Source organism: Nicotiana tabacum, chromosome 5 (genome assembly GCF_000715075.1).
Source record: "Nicotiana tabacum cultivar K326 chromosome 5, ASM71507v2, whole genome shotgun sequence".
Lineage (NCBI taxonomy): Eukaryota > Viridiplantae > Streptophyta > Magnoliopsida > Solanales > Solanaceae > Nicotiana > Nicotiana tabacum.
Genome location: NC_134084.1, coordinates 127,776,377 through 127,796,100, shown reverse-complemented (window position 1 = coordinate 127,796,100; position 19,724 = coordinate 127,776,377). Strand labels below are relative to the sequence as shown.

The following is a 19,724-nucleotide window of genomic DNA, read 5'->3' as shown; positions in this document are numbered from 1 at the left end:
ACTGGGTATAAAACAGTCTTTTTAAATAGGGGTAAGGTTTGTGTACACTCTACTCTTCCCCGACTCTACTTGTGCAGTCACACTGGCTATGTTATTTTTATTGTTGCTAAAAGCTGGTAGATTACTTTTGAAAGTAACGAGGAAGTGAACTACCAATTCCAGCCATGTGATACTAGAAAAGTATGATCATACAGTAACTACTTCCCAATAACACTGAATTGTTTAACTGCAAGGGCTTGGAATACCTTCTAAGAGTACAACAGAAATCACGTAATTACATTAAACATCTCATGACAGACCCTCTCACTGAATTCAATAACTTAAAATCACGAGTCTCGTTAATTTATTTTTTACACAGCTGGAACAAATATATGACAATGAACTAATAAACTCTTAAAGTTGCAATACCATAAATAAAACCAGTAAAATCAAAATGGTAAGATGATGTTATGAATCATCATCCTCGTTATTGTCTTATTAATTGCAAGTTCTAGATTGTAAACATTCTATCCTCTTTGGGTTCTTCACTTAAGAAGGCAAAAAACACTCATAAAAGGTCTACTAATTATTTGTATGTTAAAGTTGTACTATATAAAATAACATATTTCGAAGATACAAGATCTATTAGGCTCAATTCGATATTTTTCGGTTTTTATCTTAGAAGAAAAAGCAATCTTAATTATTTGGTGAAAGATCTCCGGTAAGACTCTGACAGCATTTATAGGTATCGTTTGTTCTCCAGTTATATGCATATGAAGAGTAATTTCGTAGCTGAATCTGTTTGGATGTCCTTTATGCTGTAACTGCCATGATTGTGATAAATGCAGGGCCAAACAATAAATTTGGATGTCAAAACTTGAATCTGCGTTAACTTAAGTTGGTAAATCTCTGCATTTCCGGAGCTCACACTTTGTTTTTTTTAACAGGTTAAAGGCTATTTTCACAGTACATGAGGCCAAATTTGTAAATCTTTTTCAGTCTTTCTGGTTTCATCTTGTGCATTCTCTGGAATATGGTATGTGGATGTCAATGAAAGCAGACGTTACATAAGTGTTTTATGCCATTTGGGATTTTGATGGAGAGACATGACCAGTGAAGATTCATATAACCGAACTCAATTTATTTGGAACTAGAGCGTAGTTGTTGTTTATGTCAACTTTATACTATGCCATCTGAGTGTATGCTTTGGTAGAGGATAAATCCACTTCAAAAGTTCGAATTACACCACCAAAAGTTACAATCAATTTTTTTTTTGGGTGTCAGTTATAGAAGACCAGAAAAGAGAACTAAGAAATAAATGATCGAATATAGACTGCTAGATTCATTCTTGTAATTGGCATCTGCGCCCACATTAGGACAATTGAAAGTAGAAATGTTGCAGCGAAATGGGCTTGCTTGAAGTGATATTTTTTATTTATTGCTAACAATAGGGATAAATTTAAACGGAAAGTAAATGTAAACTATTTTCAATAGTATGGAGGTAAATTTGGCCTTTTTCCCTTTTATGAATGAGTAAAGACCCTCAAGTCTTTCTTTCACAAGCAGGTAGCAATCTATGTCCAGAGACAACTCAAAATTTACCATCTTTTCATTTCAACCAAGATGCTGATAGGGCTATAAATCTCCACTCGATAAAACGTATATGTTGCCGTTAACAATACCAACAAAAAATCAAAATATAAGAACTATTGTGTCTGAATACAGCTGCAATTAAGATCTCAAAGGTTTCAATAAAAGCCTAAGGGGAAAATCTACTTATTCAACAAAAGAGAAGCCTGTATCTGCCGACCCTAATTCACTTCCTTAGATTCTTATCTAAGTTACTACTACTTACCAGAAAACAGATGTGCTTCTAACTGTGTTCTTGATATGGTGATTACTCCAACAGAGACAATAGAGTCACATTGTACTGAATATTGAAATGTCGCTCCTGCTTACTTTGCCATGTCCATCATTCTCCTCAATTGTACATGGAATTTAGAACCCTTTCCCTTTGGCGGTTGCATGTATCGCCTTCAGGAGTGTGGAGGTTCCATGGTCACTCAATTTGAGAGAATGCACCAGAGTGAAAATTCTGGCACAATGATTGAGAAGCTGCTTCTATTCTTGTCGGATCCTACAGTAACACACAAAATAATATTGAACTTGATACAGAAATATAATGCTTCAAAACCAAGTGACATCTCCAGTAAAAATTCTTACCTTCCCTTCAAATCTAACTATAAGAGGTCCTTTTCTTGATCCCCGATAACCTCCTACAAATCACAGGAAATAAGAATGATGTAATATGTTAAAGAAAAGGAAGGAAAAAAAGTGGGAATAAGTGATGGGCTATACAAGTCATTAATCTGGTAAATGATATGAAGAAATTACCAATGTTCATATCAGGATATTGAAGGCGAAGCTTCGACAGAGGTTGAGCAATTTCCACCTGCAACTCATGGAGGAAGTTGTAATTGATAATTTGCACAGACAATATGTTAGATACTAAAACAACTTAACAGGAGAGAATTTGATAAGATACATCATAAAAGCTCACTTAAAAGGAGGAAAACCAAAACTATGGAATCAATAAGATTGCACCTCAGAGTTCTAAAAGGTAACCTATGCGTTTTCCAAATCGAGGGAGTAAAATACTACACAGAATATTGTTGACTATGTGGCATAAGGATCAGAAGCTCGCTGTGATGATGACTATCTGGGTATAATCACTCTGATCTGATGCCCTTTTGGCTGCAAGAATACCTTCCAATGCTTCATTCACTTGATTTGTGAGTCATAATTGCTCTAATAAGGATTGTACTAGATTTCTCACTCCATTACAATTAAGCATATCTAGAACTAGGACACACGTGACAAGTGATGAAGATCCTTTTTGTCGGTAAGGACTTGAAACTTTTTCAGAAGAACATTAAAGAGCATAACTTGGTAAAACAAGGAGAAGAGTTCCTACAAAATGGTTCACCAGCAACTGGATAAGCTGTTATGCCGTCAAGTATAACTTTTACCTAATGAAAGAAACATAAAGCTCAACTAAGAGATGCATGTGAAGAATATGATATATCAATCAACTACTCGTCAATCTCAAACTCTTAGGTTTGACTTAAGGATACATATGATAAGGAAGAAACCTTGATTTCGGCAGTTATAGAGGACTGGAAAGATCACACATCAACGAGAAAAGGAATCAAATAAGGAAGCCAAAGACAATCTAAGAGAGGGTTCCATGGAACTCACATCGGAAAGAGTTGTTGCCAAGCTTTTTGAAACAAATGGTGCCATCAATACCAGGTCACCATTAGATTTTGCTGATTCAATCAGACAATCCCATTGCAAGTCCAACTCAGCAACATTTGTTGCAGTGAGGATGATCACGTTACCACATTTGATCTACAAAAGAGAACACACATGCCCAAAATAAAAGGTCAACCTTCAACTTCATAGGTATCTTAAACTCACACGTCAAGAGAAACTACATGAATATAATACTAAGACAGAGCTCCTTGTAATCAAAAGAATGAATATAAGAGAGAAAGGATATGATAGAGAAGGAAATGAGTCAAAAATAAAGCTGAGTTCACTATAAGTGATCTGTTACTTCTGAGTAATTATGTACACAGGCAACTTAGGAAAAATAGAATAACTTAATAGCACTATGTAAGAACGTTCAAAATGACTTTCACAGAGTACAGATCCATTCTTTCCACTTACTAAAATCATCAGAGCTCGACGCCACTGACTCTTTCTCCATTTCTTTTTATATAAAGTTATCTATTTTGAACTTCCCCTCTTGTGGGAATATACCGAGTTTGTTGTTGTTGTTGTTTGTTATCTATTTTGAACTTGAAAGGCCAACGAAACAGTAGCTATGCCAAGGATAATTTTTGGTAAAACAGAAATACTGCAAGAGTCATTAGAGGTATCAAGAATAAAAACTTAAATCAACCAAAGAGCAAAAGAAAGTATAAGAAGGGGAAAAATTTGCAAAGGGTGAAAATGAAGAAAATTTTCATCACGACAAACAAGATGCTAGAGTCCATTGCTTTGCTAATACGACTTCAGGCGATGCCCAATTCACAGTACTCAGTAGAGGATTGTTCCATTAATAGATACCTAACATATATGTTGATAAAAAAAAAGTATAGACAGAAAGAAAAGACCATTACAGCATACATACAAAAACCAACATCTAAAATAAATTTGCGTTTCCTTTATGGATACTTGGACCATGGTTTCAAACTGGACGTGAAGGTTTTTAATACACTATGACAAAAACTCAGGAAACATGGATTGCTTGAGAATAAAATCCAATAATGTTACACAGTCTACACATAAGGAGGGAATCAGATTAGAGAACAAAATAATCATAATAACCATAAAATCTTGGATAATGCCTCCACATACCAAAGGCACAGGCAGCTGTTCATGATGCAATAATTCTGTAATACCCTCAGGCAACTGTGCCATCTGCAATAGGACAGGAAATGATAATTTAATTCCAACAGGCAGAGAAGCTCTAATTGTTGGAATGTTAGAAATCATAAATATAATGACATTTGAAAAATATAAATAACATCTTCTCCCTGATACTTATATATTATTTTAGTGTCTGATTCATTGCACTATTTTCTACCTTTCCCAGTCAGATTATTTTGTACATCAGCTACACTATGGTGAATGATTCTGAATTAGAGATTATACAAAAAGATCTCTCGACAAGTGTTCTAGAACAACCTTGGCCAAATAATCAAGCCATATGTTTATCTTGTGCAGTATATATTATCGACTCAGTCCATGTGATTTCATTCCCCCAGCAGAAAAACAAGAAATGAATTTGCAAAGACTGATTCACCCTGTAGCACTAAGAGAACTAGTTTTCCTGTATTCTCCTTCTTCAGTTGGTATTAGACATTAAATGATACTTTTAAGTTGCTAGGGTCCTCCAATGTTTAGCGTTTTGTCTATAAAGACAATACGGAATAGGCTCAACATTTCAATCATCAACAAATGAAGATGCAGAAATGCAATTTCTGAAGTTCCAGGAAGAACAATAACACTTCTGGTCTAGTGAACCCAAGGAGCTCCAGTGTTTCCTTTTCAATCATCACTGAACCCACAATAAGGAGCTTTTCTGCCAAAATTTATATCAACAGGTAAAAACTCAAAATCGAATTTCCTTGGTCGCCACACTCTTTAATTACCATAGGTACTACAGAAACTATTCCACTCTTACATATATAAGTGTAATGAAAACTTCAGGCCCAGTGGAATTTAGGAATGAATATTGGTTTAACCTCGTTCTTGTCACCGGTGCATTTCTCAGCAATCAGGTGCCTTAGATGTTCTTCAAATTCTTCATCAGGAGCCTGCAAAATGAACTTATGAGAAGATTAGAGACACTGATACATTATTACAAACCGGAGTATCAAAATAACAGTTTTAAAAGAATGTCCTGCCAGCACCATGACTTGGAAAAGACTGTTGTATCTTTCAGATACGTTGGACATGACCCAGGGAGAGCACATTTCAAAAGAAGTTTGTGGATTTGTGGATATTTAATACATATTTCTATGTATTTTTTATATTTATAAACCAGAAAAGAAAATCCTATACAAAAAGGTAGTCAGATATCATACATTATTAAACATAATTATGGAATCAGACATCTAGGTAACTTTATCTTGGTAATGAGTTACAAGATTTCTACCATCCATCTCTTCGTCGTGCTTTTCTTTTCTTCCTCAATTTAATGATGGTAACTTGACCTTCCGTCCCAAAAGAATAGAAATAAAAGTAACAAATTGCAGCTTCAAATATGCCCTTTATTATATGCACAAATAGACACTAAAGCCCAAAGGTAAAAGAAAAACTTAAAACAAAACCGATGGTGCATCTGATGCACATTCCACTAAGCGCGCGACATGTGCCATGTCAGACAAAGACATGGAAAAATTTAAGTATAGCAGAGAAAATTTTATTTCTATTTCCGGTAATATCTTACTAGCAATAAAAATTTGTGAAGCTTGCTGAAAGGGATGATTAATTTGAAAGCTATTTTCACGCTAAGTCATGCAACACGAAATAGCAGAAGGATCCAGTAAATCGATATTACATACCAAGCGAACACCAAAAGCTTTTGCAACTCCTGCGACCGTGACATCCGAATGCAATGGACCCACCCCACCATATATAAATACCTGTAGAGAGATCAATTTCGGAATAGATATGTCAACACAGGGGGACAGAACTCTACCCTCTCTCGCGCGCTCACACATACAACAGACTGGTGCATATACATCAAACAAGCCCTCTAGAAGCAATGAAACAACTAAATAAATACATCCATGCGGAAGAAAAACATTTACCATGTCATTTGTGGACTTCCGCCTCTCAACTTCCTCGGCCACAGAATCTACCTAAATATGAAAAGAATGTTATCAGAACAAACTAGCATAAAGTTCCTCTTATAAATGCAAGGTCCATCAAAGATGTATCAAGGTGGAAGTTGCGCAGAAACTGACTTCAACTTAGTGGGACTTATAAAGATGAAGAAACATGATGCTGCTCCAGGAAAGTAACACGACAGACCTTTCTACCTAAAAGTTGGCTCGGCATGGTCGAGAGAATATTTCAATTGCTAGGAGATCATGAAGCTTGTTACAAAGATTCAAAGCTTTTCTTTATCAATTTGGGAGTCACTCTATAAAGTTTATAACTATTCTGCTTTGTAGTTGTTAGTTGATTTAAATGTGCATCAACTTTCAAGAATTTATTGCCTTTATTGTTTGGCTGCAAGCTGGAGTGCTGCAAAAGTTGAAGAACAGAATGCAGGGCAAAAGGAGAAAAAAAAAGGAAGAAAACAATCCAAAAAGAAAAAATGGAAAATTAATGTCAAGCTCATGCTTACCACATAAGTTGAAAAAGAAGCAAAAATTACACAAGTTGTTAAGTCATAACATATTACTCACGTCATTTCGAGTCACAGCAAGCAGCGATACAGCCCAACCAATGGAATGGAGCTTTCTACACAACAAAGACCACAACTTGTCCTCTACAGTGCCAAACCTGAGCTATGGAACCAAGATAAACATACCTGATAAGCAAGCAACTACAAATAGGCAAATAGCAGAATACCACAATAAGGGTCATAGCACATGTAAATATTTATTTGGTACCAATTTCTCTGCCAAAGATATACTATGTGCAAACTGAAAGATGTTGTTTTTGCTTTACATATCTACTTTGACAAATGGAATCAAAAGAATTGAGGAAGCCTCTCCATGTTCAGCTGGTCTCCTAATATACCTCAAAATTTGTTTAAATAACATGTCAACTAGACTCTATCACATGCCTGCCCTCACAGTGTAACTATCATCATAAACTACCAAAAATATTCCACACAAATAAAGGATGGGAAACATCCCAAATGAGTTTTGTGAAAATGAAAGGACACTGCTGTTTATACATCAAAATAACCTCCTTGATGCCTATTCAATTCTCGATTAAATGTGGTACCAGTCATCAAGTTAAATGTGGAAGGGCCGGGCTAGGAAGAAGGTGAATAGTAATTCCGTCACTATTCACCGGGCCATAACTCCGGCATCCGGCAAGGTAATATCACAAGATTGGTCTTAAAAGAACCCCCTTCTCTTAGAGAACAATCCCCAACTGGTTTCATCCTCAAATTCATAACCTATTTTTCTAGATCTTAATTTCTATTTTGCGATTTACTGTAGCAAGCAGAATTTTCCAGATTTTGTTGTTATTTTCAGTTCTTCACGTCAATGATATGGTGACGTTTTGAGCAGCCATGGATGCTGTCGTCTCTCCCCAGCCTTTGGCTGTGGGAGAGCCACCAATAAAACCCACATATGCTCAGCAAATCGCAACAAAAATAGACCCCATACATCGCACAACTCCAAAACTCAAACCAGTCCAGTTCATCCATGGAGAGCCAACTGTAATGTTTTCCTTAGAAGAACGACAACAGTTTGCTGTGGAGGAAGGCTTGCATCAATCAGTAGTGATGAAAGTATCTCCAGGAGCACCAGAACTCAATGAGCAACGAGATTTACTGCCCAAACACTTAGGTGTTAAAGGTCGATGTATCATCGGTTTACTCGCACCAAGACAATTACTGCTAAGGTTTGATCGTTATGATGATTATGTAAGTGCTTTAGCTCGCTCTGTTAATTATCTGCTGTATAAGGGTGTTCAGCTTCAATATCGTGTATTTCCATAGACGATTGGTTATAACCCAAAGGAGGAAACAACAAAAGCAGTGGTTTGGATATCGTTGCCGAATCTGTCACCAGATTTGTTTGCGATGCCTTCATTGTTGTCTATAGCATCTGCTGTAGGAAAACCAATTGCCATTGATAAGGCAACACAAACTAAGTCCAGACCTAGCACTGCTAGGGTGAAGGTGATCTTAGACTTGCTTGACAAACATTCTAATCGCGTAAGGTTGCAAAGTGTGGATACAATTTCTGGAAAAGTACTGGAGGTTTTTCAAGAAATCGTTTACGATAATTTACCACTGTATTGTAATTGTTGTAAGCATCAAGGCCATGATGAAACTACGTGTCGAAGACTTCAGAAAAAAAATCGTGATGAGGATGCTCAGATTGATGAAGAGCAGCCTCGTCAAGAACAAATTGGTGGTGCGAAATACAAGGGAGATTTGCGTCAGGTTTTGAATGAGAGGAGGGCCTTAAATGATGGTGATCGAACTGCTGGAGATCACATTAACCATACAGATGCTACAAAGGTGTCAAGAGCTCCTCAAAGGGCTCATGAACACGCTGAAAATTTGATCAAGACAGCACATGTAACAGCTGTATCTACAAGGCATATGGGGCGTAATCCTGTTTCTAGTGCAATTGTCCCAGTTGCTGAAGCCCTTGCTAGAGTTGCTCAGGACTTGAAGGCTGCAAAAAATACTGTGGTTGATCAAGCTTTACCTGGAACTTCTAAAGGTTCAGCGTTTGTACCTGGGATGATGAATGACAGTGCTTTAGCTGCAGCTGTTCGAACAATGTTTGCCAAGAATAATGCAGCAGTAACATTGATAGGACAAGTTGACAAAGCTGAAAGACGATCAGCTACTGTAGGTTCACAATTGGAGGCTAATGTTGCATTGAATGCAACTGGTAATCGTCCTACTGCTGGGGTTATTAAAACTACTGCTGCACATGTTGATCTAACTGAAAAAACAGCTCAGTTAATAGATACTGCAGTGCAAGATGAGGAGTAGGAACTTGAAGATGTTGATGTTGTGAGAAGTGCAGATGCTACAGGTTTTAAGGCAGGTGCTGGGCTCTTTAATGAAGGGGTTATGACTTCTATTGCTGGGGTTATTGACAATTCAAATACAACACATGCTTCAGCTCCTATCGTGCCACTAGATGAGGTGTTAAAATTGGACAAGGGGCTGCCTAAACAATCCAAACATGTTCACGCCTCCACTATCTCTACAAGAATGCACCTAGTTACTGCTGGTGCAATGCAGGCCGATGTTGATCGAGGAAAAAATGTTTTGGCACATGGTCATCAAATTTCTGCGGGGCAAGATAAAATAGGTGTAGGGGCAGTAGGTACTACAAAGAGTAACAACTGGAAAGTGGTGAACAAATCACCTAGCAAGAAGCAAACTCCAATGCTTCAAAATCAGATTGTACCATCAAAGGCTATTGGAGTTTCGAACTCTTTCGATGCTTTGGTGAATGAGGGTGAGCATGTTAATGAGGAACAACATATGGGGTACGAGATACGACCAGATGCTGAAAAAACTAATTTTACAGGTAGTGAAAAGGAGCAGAAAAATGAAGCGAACAGTGTTCGCCTTGAGATCGCATCTGGTGGTAATCACAATGGTGAGACAAATCAAATTCATGCTGCAGATACGCCAACGCTACATATTTCCAATTCGGAGCTTGATAAAATGGTAAATGATGCCGTGGCAGCTATGATGATGAACACAACCCCAAAAATTTGCCAACTACAATATCCAGGTAGTAGCAAACAACAACTTGCCAAGAACACAGGTGGTCGACTAATTGTGTCGAAGGACATTGTTCCAGTTGATGCGCAAAAGGCCGAGGCAATCCAATTGTCTACAGCAACCACGAGGTCCAGTACTCCAAAGATGCATACTTCTAGTCCGGAAGTAGCCAAAATCATTAAAGAGACTCAGATGGATATGATGATGAATGCAAAGCCTCTGATCAGGCAACCATTGGTCGCTTTGAACACATCGGTGCAGGAGGTGCCTACTCAATCGCTAGCATCATTTGGTGAGCATGGTGGTGAATCTAGGCAGATGATGATTTCTACAGGAAATAACAATGAGGTTATCAGTGCAAATGTGAGGGCGATGGCAATTAAATCCAAGCTCTGGGATGACCAGCGTGAGTATGATGATGAAGAAGATTGTGGTGTCGATTTTGCTGGATACTCATCTGAAGAGGCAGATCATGAGGTTGATCAGGAGAGTGTAGATGAAGAACTTGATTCAATAACACTGCCTAAACCAGATGGTATACCAAACGCGAGCCACAAAAGCATGTTGAATCTCAATGCTCCAGCTTTCATTCCCAGGTACTCTCCAGTTGCTGCTCTAAAAGTCAAGGATGCAGTAGCTGGAAACATAGTTCAAAATGCAGCCACACCTAGTAACCAGATTGATCCAGCTGGTCGAAAGTATGGGCAGCAGTAGCTGAATGCAAACACCTCAGGAGCTATAGTCACACTTCCAACTGGTGGACAGCAGCAGCAGGATACAACGCCACCAGCTATCACTTTGCAGGATGGAAAGTTGCTCGATGCATTGCAGCAGCAGAATGAAAACAATGCAGGAGCAGCAGTAACTTCTTCAACTGCTGGACAGCAACAGTTATCTATAAGGTCACTTGTTATCACGATGGAGGACAGAAAGCTACTTGATGCAATGGTAAGTTCTAAGCCCCTAAATTCTCTAAATACAAATCAAGTTGGTAGCACTGGGCGTGGGGATTGGACCAGCAACCAGGTGAAAGGCACAAAACAAAGTCAAAACAAGGCAACTATGGTTAACAAACAAGATGGAAATGGTTTGATGGCACAAGAATTTTTACAAGACATGCCATATCCAGTATCTGTGGGTAGAGATATGTATGAGGAAGGAGAAGAAGATGCAGTTTTGAAAGAATGCCGCGCACATGCAGCAAGAAAAGGTGATTTATCACCTATGCATAGCGGAAAAAATAGGAAATCACATACAAGGAAAAATAGCTGGGACGACAAGGTTAGTGATTTTTTAAATATTAGGCGACCTCCAATGAGAGTTGCCAAACAAAAGCAGGTTGCCCCAACTACATCAACGAGGTCCAACCGTTCAAAAAAGAAATGATGATTTTTGAATACACTTTGAACACGGTTGAGGAAAACAACAAAGAATTACAAATTGAAGATTTTACAAGTTTGCAAAAGAAGGGACATGAACCAAATTGGTACTTCATTCTATTATACCACTTTATTAGTATTCTCATTTGTAATATCATCACAGAGTATGTTATAAACTCTGTGATGATCATTGAATATTTGGTACTCTCCAGTTCTTATTTTTTACATGCGTGCTAGTAGGTGAGGCCTTTTCTCTGCCTCAATAGGATTAGTAGGGTAAGGTTTAGCCTGGTTTGAGTTTCCTTGGTACTATGCCTTTGGAAAAATATCCACACGGCTATGAGATTATATGCCCTCGTGAGACTTTGCCGGCAGCTACACCATGAATCCTCTACATGAGGCTGCCATCATAAGGCAATGTGAGGCGCAGAGGAGTGATTATATAGCCAAGGCATATGGGTAACAATACCGGTGCTATTGTCCCCCTTATTTGTACTGTTCCGAATTGTTGTATTTTTCTTTTCTTTCATTAATAAAAAATTAGTCCTAGGCGCTTGCCTAGCGGATTGCCAAAAAAAAAAAAAAAATTCGATTGGAAGTTTAACCTAGAGAGGATTAATTGGTTTAAAATAGAGGATAACTCATTCTCAAAGATACATTATGAACACTAGATTACAGATAACTAGATGCATGTAGAAGTGATCCAATGCAGGACATCCCAAATGATTCAGTTGTATCTTAGAAAAGCACAAGTATAATTCGAGTTGAATATCCAACAAGAAGAGAATCAAAAAGTAGAATATATGCTCCCAACAGATTGACTTGAACTTCTAAAGAAGAAATACCGCCGAACAAAATTCAAGAAGAGTTGTATAAGGAACTTATCAGAAAATAGATAAAAGAGAACAGATGTACATGGGATAAGAGATTGGCTCAAAATGCACCATAACTCAGATATATTGACAAGAAGCCTCAGAAGAACATGACATCATATACAAGGAACATCAGATTTAAAGGTGTAGAAACAATAACTTACAAAATTTCATCCCCCACAGCTATGACTGAAGCAGTAAGCACACTATCGGAATTCAAATCCTTGAATTTCAGTCCATTGCTAATGGAAGATAATTGCTTCTTTGCCCTTTCAGCTCTTTCCAGCCTTCCATCAGGAAGTAAATAAGCTGGTTTAAACTTTTCTTCACTGTTGTTGCTGTCACTGATGCACAATAGTGCATTAGGAACAGTGTCATGAATGCTCCCTATTGAAGTATACCTATGAAATCAGTGACATAGAATGCTCAAATAAATGCAGATGCACCTCTATAAGTAAGATGGACTAGAAAAGAAAAAGTTATACTACCACTTCACATGAGCAAATATGCCATAGTTTTAGTATAAATCTCAAAAACAATGATAAAGGAAAGTGTTTCATCCTTTTCATGCAGCAGAATGAAGAACCAATATAAATTTTTTTGAAGCAACATAACAAAAAAGTTACCCCTGATCATAAAGGCTGCAGTACCGAACCTTGCATGCCAAAAGGAAGGCCCATACATCTCTGCCATATCAAACTTAAGAGGTTAGTCATTTTGTTTGTCAAAAATAAGAAAACAAGCACAGGAATAGACGACTGCTTTTCAAAAGAAAAATAGCTAGATGAACATCTTCCATGGAAAAGTCAAATAAAACTCTGCCAAAGGTAAAACAGGAGATGCTGCTAACTGAAATGGGTGAGCTATAAAAGAAAATGCCTACCCGTAGAACTACATGCAAAGAAATGAAATATCGCCTAAGAACTTGTTCTTTGTCTATGTCATAAGTCGGATTATATTGGCTCAGGTTTTTCCATTTATTGACTATTGGAAAGAAAAGGGTCTAAATAGAACGAAATGGATAGTGAAGATTCATATAGCTGACCACAACAAGCTTGGATTAAGGTGTTGTTTGTTATTGTTGTTGAGTCGTTCCATTAAAATTGTCCGTGTCCCTTCTTGGTGCTAGCAAAGAAGTGAAAACATAATTCTAAGTCCTACTTAAAACTCTAAGTAAAACTGTAAAGGGCCAAGACCTTATTTTATCAGTAAAAGACACTACAATCATAAAGCGTGATTAATACTCACCTAAATACAATAGCCAAAAAGACCATTGTCACTCGCCATGAGCAATAACAGATGCAATATTGATAATACATTCAAGCATATATGGCAGTGCACACATGAAATAATCTTTAACATAGTAAATCGTTTCTATTTTTGACTTGCAGACTTTAACCTTTTTGATTCCCTGGACCTCATATTAAACTTTATATTCAAACTAAATAAATGCCAATTTCAAAAGCTAATCCAAGTAGTTTGAAATCCATCCTCATCCTCCCAGCTATGATTCAGAGGACCTTCTATGTTGATGCATTTCATCAAAATAGCAGTTCTTTTATCCATAAATTTCTGATAAATACTAATTTTCGCATTTAGCACATAATCTTAATATAACTCAAGCACTTTAGCATGTTTTGCAATTCCTTTTCCTTTAGCAAGCTCCTCTTTCTTTCTCGTGATAACTGAGAAATCCCCTGTGAATTAGCTGGACCAAGCCCAATTGGCCCACACGTCCAAAACTCGCGGAAATATGGTCCTGCCCCGCTACACTGCTTCCAGTTAAATATCGCCTCCTTCTTAATGGCAGGGTTTGAACTTGTGATGTCTGCTCTGTCTACGCATCTCGTGATGCGTCCTTACCACTGAAATCAAGCCTAGGGAGCTATTATCCTTTAGCGAGTTCTTGTTGGATTAATTGGTTTAAAATCCAAGATGCAGATGCAACCTTCGTTTTAATTCCTCGAACAAGTAAGTCTTAATCTTGAAACTGAATATCAAAGCATTCAAAAGCCACTGCTCCAGCACTCTCCAACTTTAGAGGCAACTATACATACTTCCCAGTAATACGATAAGAAGAATTGATATACGGAGGGTTTATTAGGCAACTCCCAACCTGTATGACCAATCCAAAATTGGATTCACCCTCATGAAAGCTGGCCACCCAGGTGAACTAGGCGAGAATTGCTCCTGGCCTACCTGATAGGCATGTAACCATATGCATCAGTCAGCCATAGACCACATTTATCAAGATTTTGACAATCACCGAGTAGTTGAAAAAGTTTAATAGGTACTTCATTACCGCAGTAGGATCACCAATTCGGACACCAAGAAAAATAGCTCTAATTGGATTAGCCTTAAGCAGAGCCTCCAAACCTGATTTGAAGTCAAGGCGAATAATATCCATTTGCAAATTGTAACTGCTCAGAAAAGAAGGATCAGTTTAAATGATAATTAACATAGTGGTGTCATTATAGAGAATCAATCCTTATATGTTGTTCATATAGGAGGCACGAAAGACAAGTTATCATTTCTCACGTACGTGGCTGCAGCTTCATAGGTGAATGAATTGATTTCAGGGAAAGCAGACGCGCTCTCAAAATATATTGTCCGGATTGGAAATGTGTTTTCACCATCAACAACATCTTGTGAACAACTTTCTTCAGCTCTATGCAAAAAATAGCCTGCTCTCAGTAGGTGAAGCAAAACCTGAATTGCAAAATCAAACATCACATATTTTGTTAAACACAATACCAATAACTACTTGCCTCAAGCACAAACTAATTGGAATCAGTTATATGAATTCTCTATGCCCATTCCACTCCATTTGGACGCTTTGCATTTCACTATTCAATTATTTGTATTCGGAAATAATCTGCGATTATCTAGAACCAGAGATTCTCTAAATCTCTCACATATCCATACATTTTCGTACAGCATCTAACCAAACTTAAAAGACTTCTTTTGAACACCTAACCTAATATGCATATTCGGTTAAACAAGAAGGAAAAAGACTGAGAGTTTAGAGATGAGAAGCATGTAAGAAACTTACAGTAGAATCTTTCCCTCCATTGAAGCTCAATGCAACCTCTTGTATACTATTTAAGGGGTCGGGGTTACAAACAGAAGGGAAAAGGATGAGAAACACTAAACCGACTACATCATATAAGAAAGTGCTAGTGATAACTACCAAATCAACTACTGTTCTTAGCATGATATTCCTTCTGTCCCATTTTTTTTCCATGTTTTTTAATTAGTTTGTTCGAAAAAGAATGACGGCTTTCTATAGAGGAAAATTTTACCATTTCCAAAAGTTCAGATTAACAAATAATAATACAGCTACATATTATTGTATTCAATATTCTGAAGTATTATTTAGCATTTTACTGCCGTGGTAAATATAATAACTCATTGAAACTTTATTCTCTTAATCTCATGCAAAGTCAACCTGGTTGAACAAATTGAAACTAAAGGAGTCTAACATGTTAAAGACTTGAGGAACAAGATAGAAGTAGAATATTCACCTATTTATTGTTTGGACATCATGACATAGGGTTCTTAACTAAATAATGTGCTTTAAAATCATATGCACCACATACTTCACACTAAGGCATATACTGCTCTATCCGCAGAACATAAACTCACTGACTCTTCAGAAGTTCACTTGAGCACAATGCTACACTGAACCAATCAAGTCGTAAACAGACAACACTTCATCAAATACCATTAAATTAATGACAGAAATTAAAAAAAACATTTGAAACTTTGTCCCTAATGACAGTCAGTTGACTTTAATTTACTACTAACACAAACACTCATATTTTCGAGTTTCCAGGTGTAAACATCATTATCTTTCTTTTATGCTTAGACCATGTTTCTTTGTCTCATAAAACCTTACGAGTGAAGTTCAAATTTCCAACTACAACTTACTTAACAAGAACTATAGCATCACCGAAAAGCATGACAGTAAGCAACCAAGGCAGTATTGACCTATTTCGTACTGGTGACAGATTATAATTCTCAAACTTCTATCCTTCATTATAACATGCTGATAATTTTCCTTCTGCTCAGCAATCATTTATCAGATCATTTTGACTATAAAACTAATCTCCCAGTAAATACCTATATCCAACTAAATCTCTTTATACCCATCACTTGAACTAGATTGCTATCAAGTATGCATGCAACTCTGCTCGGATAGCAAATATTTAAAATGCTGCTCTTGAGAACAGCAACATTTCCTCCTATTAGTCAATCAGTAGCTAGGAGGAGGAACCAATCTTACTAAAAGCATTCCTAGAGAGCCCTCTGGTTTGTCTGCTTCAAGCTTTCGGCCGATGCAATTGTCCCAATTTACATGTTGAAATTGTAACTTAACAACGGGCCATTTTTAGGACCTTTAGTATAGAGAAAAATTTTTCATAATGAAATCATTTTCTAGTATTTGGAAAGTAGAAATTATTTTCCAAGAAAAATGTATTCCAACAAATATACCATAGTCTTACTTCATACTTACTTCTTTCAACCTACACCTGGATTTCATCTCTAACACTCAAAACATATGACCAAAACACAATCATCATATCCTACCCTCCGCCATGTACAATTATCACATGTCACCTAATTTTTACCCAACCGAACACTAGAAAATAACCTAGAAAACATTTCCTAATCTAAAATACAACCAACTTATGCGGTGTGATTCCACAAGTGGGGTCTGGGGAGGGTGGAGTATACACATACCTTACCCCTGTCTTGTGTAAGGCCTAGTCTAAAATATGAAAACATCTTCCACACAGCAAACGCACATATTGTTCTATATTCAAGTTTATTTACAAGTTAAGTATCATTATACTAATGCAACTATGGAAAATGTTGAATCAATTCAGTGAGACAAGTTGCTGACAAGATTGCATTTTGCAAATTCACATAGCATGAACAAGACCCCAAAGAGATACGAGGAAAAAAAGAAAAGAGAAGCTTACGAATACAGAGCGAACGCTCTTTTAATAACGGATATGGCATTACTATACTTTGTCTTCAATCTACTGTCCGCACATTCTCTAATTGCTTTATCAATCTCCATCTACTCTTCACAAAAACTGAACCTTTCTGCACAGAAGCAAAAAACATCCATATATCAATTTCTCTGAATTTTTACGACTAAACACGTATATCGATAAATTAAAAGAAAAAAACTTCTTACACAGCTATAGAGAAGAAAATGGATCCCTACAGAATTAAATATACAACTAATACTTCCTCTGCCCCAACGTATTGGAGCTAAATCAACTAAGATTAGTTCAAATTTTTCAGTAAATTCTATGTACTTGAAAACGACAGAAAAATTATGTACCAATATGGTAAAACATAAATATTTTAATTGTTACCAACAAATGAACTACTCCAAAGGAAACTGAAAAGATGAAATTTTTAAAAGTGAAAATTTACCTGGAGCTCAATCAGAAAGGTGAATGGCTATAAAAAAGCAAACAGAAGAAAATTTGCTTGGTAGAAACGAGGAAGATTTTGGTATGCACGGAATGGCTAAACAAAATAATACTATATTAAGCTTTTCGAAATGTGATTTTGCACTAGTGCAAGAAACTTCTTTTGAGTGTCAGTCAAAGTTAAACAGTAGCCGGCAAGAAAGGTGCGGATAACTGAATAAGATTCTACCCATCTGGAACTCGGGGTGGCATATGGGCCGGCCTCCGGTCCTGTGCCGAACAGGTCTGCCGGTCCCGGACTAAACGGTCTTTTTATAGGAACCGATTTGGGATCGGACCCACGAACTCATGGTCCCGAGCTATTGGGCCTGGCCCGCGGGCTAAGTGGTTCAAGTGGGCCCAACGGCTCAATATTGATTTTTTTAAAAAAATAAATAGAAATTAGAGACAAAAAGATGTTAAAAAAATATTTAAGACAATGCCTTATAAATTTATTATAGAATTGTTACCTAAATTTTTTAATTCAAATTTAAAGACAAAAATATTGTAAAGAGATATTCAAAGCAATGCCTTGTAATTTTATTATAGTATTAAAAAAAATGGCAATATCTTTTTTAGTCTTCCTCCCTCCTATGGAATGAGCACAACAAGGTGTCAATACCACCATTGAGAAGAAAAAGAAATATGTAGCAAAATACAAGTTACATAATATATACTAATTTTTGTTCATACAAGTTTTATGGTATCTCTTACAAACTTCATAAATCCTTCAAGGTACGGAGGAATTTTCGTTGGTGGTGGCGGAAAAGTAGCTTGGCCATCGTCACTTCCATTGTCGGGCGAAGCAGCATCCTCCGCAAGTTCAGCTAGCATTTCTTCGTAAGTTTCGTCTTCCTCTAGTTCTGATTCAGCAAGTCCAAAATTTCTTCTTTCCGAATGGATCCAATCTCTGAAAAGTACTGATTTTTCCAAGCAATCCCTCATAAACGCTCTATAATCACCAATTTGAAGTCTTTCTTGACTGAAAGCACTCTCTGATGTCATTGTTGACGCTTGAATAGTTAAAATGTCTCGGGCTATCTTTGAAAGAACTGGAAAGTATTTTTCTTTGTCCTTCCACCATTGCAAAAGATTAAAGGAGCCGTAGGGATTCACTTCCTTAATTTGCTGCGACAAATAAACTTCAAGCTCATTTAGTTGTGAAAAAATCATTACTATTAGAACCTTGAGAACCCTTAAACCCCACCCAAGCACTAAGTGTTCTTACTCCCGCAGTTCTTTTAGATGATTGAAAATCAGAAGAAGAAGAAGAAGAAGAAGAAGAAGAAGAAGAAGAAGAAGAAGAAGAAGAAGAAGAAGAAGAAGAAGAAGAAGGAGTTGGAACATTTGGTCTAATATGATTTACTGTAACTTGATAAGCATTATAAATAGTTTGAACATTTATTCTAATTGAGGCTATTACTTCCGGTGGTTGAGGCAACTCATCATCTTCAAGTGCTAAACCATTATAAACAGTTTCATACCAAAATTGAGGACCTCCTAATTTCATACAAGGATTTAACAAAACAGCAACGCCATAAATAGGGAAAATAGGGAAAAAATATTTTTTCAACTTTTTTCTCATAGAATCAATAGCAAGTTGATAAATTTCCCCGTCCTCTGAAAAATGAGCAAATAAATTTGCAAGTTCTGCTATATAAACTAAACAGTTAGAAATAGTAGAATAATATTTCCCAGAAAATTTATTTGTGGCAATATAAATTTTTAAAAAAAAAATCAACAAGCATTTTAACATTAGCTTAATCCCCATTCGTAAGGTAATCGTCAACATTACTTACATGTGCATTAAACATTGAGTTTATGGGGTTTCTATATTCATATGCAATAACCAAACTTTTATATATGTAATTCCATCTAGTTGGACAAGGTTTAAGAACCTTTCTTTCTCTTAGGCCACATTCCTCACATCTTTTAAAATATTCTCTAAGTCTACTTCTACGGTTCGAATGAAAAATCTAGT

At 36.8% G+C, this 19,724-nt stretch overlaps 1 protein-coding gene across 2 annotated transcripts; it reads right to left on the bottom strand.

Annotated features, from left to right (window-relative positions):
- Positions 1-1,611: 1,611 nt before the first annotated feature.
- LOC107764507 (uncharacterized) lies at positions 1,612-17,991 on the bottom strand. Of its 2 annotated transcripts, none has more exons than XM_016583093.2 (17): positions 17,706-17,991; positions 17,240-17,366; positions 15,307-15,352; positions 14,797-14,963; positions 14,557-14,674; positions 14,371-14,453; positions 12,881-12,940; positions 12,419-12,655; positions 6,969-7,065; positions 6,366-6,416; positions 6,117-6,197; positions 5,295-5,366; positions 4,405-4,467; positions 3,238-3,390; positions 2,374-2,431; positions 2,203-2,255; positions 1,612-2,116 (listed from the first exon to the last, which is right to left on the bottom strand). In XM_016583093.2, exons 2-17 carry the CDS (start codon positions 17,338-17,340, stop codon positions 2,039-2,041), a joined length of 1,518 nt encoding a protein of 505 aa, XP_016438579.2. In that variant the 5' UTR covers positions 17,341-17,366; positions 17,706-17,991; the 3' UTR covers positions 1,612-2,038. The 2 variants fall into 2 exon arrangements, with proteins under 2 accessions (XP_016438579.2, XP_075110155.1); XM_075254054.1 differs by lacking the exon at positions 17,706-17,991 and adding an exon at positions 17,461-17,584.
- Between the last annotated feature and the right edge of the window lie 1,733 nt (positions 17,992-19,724).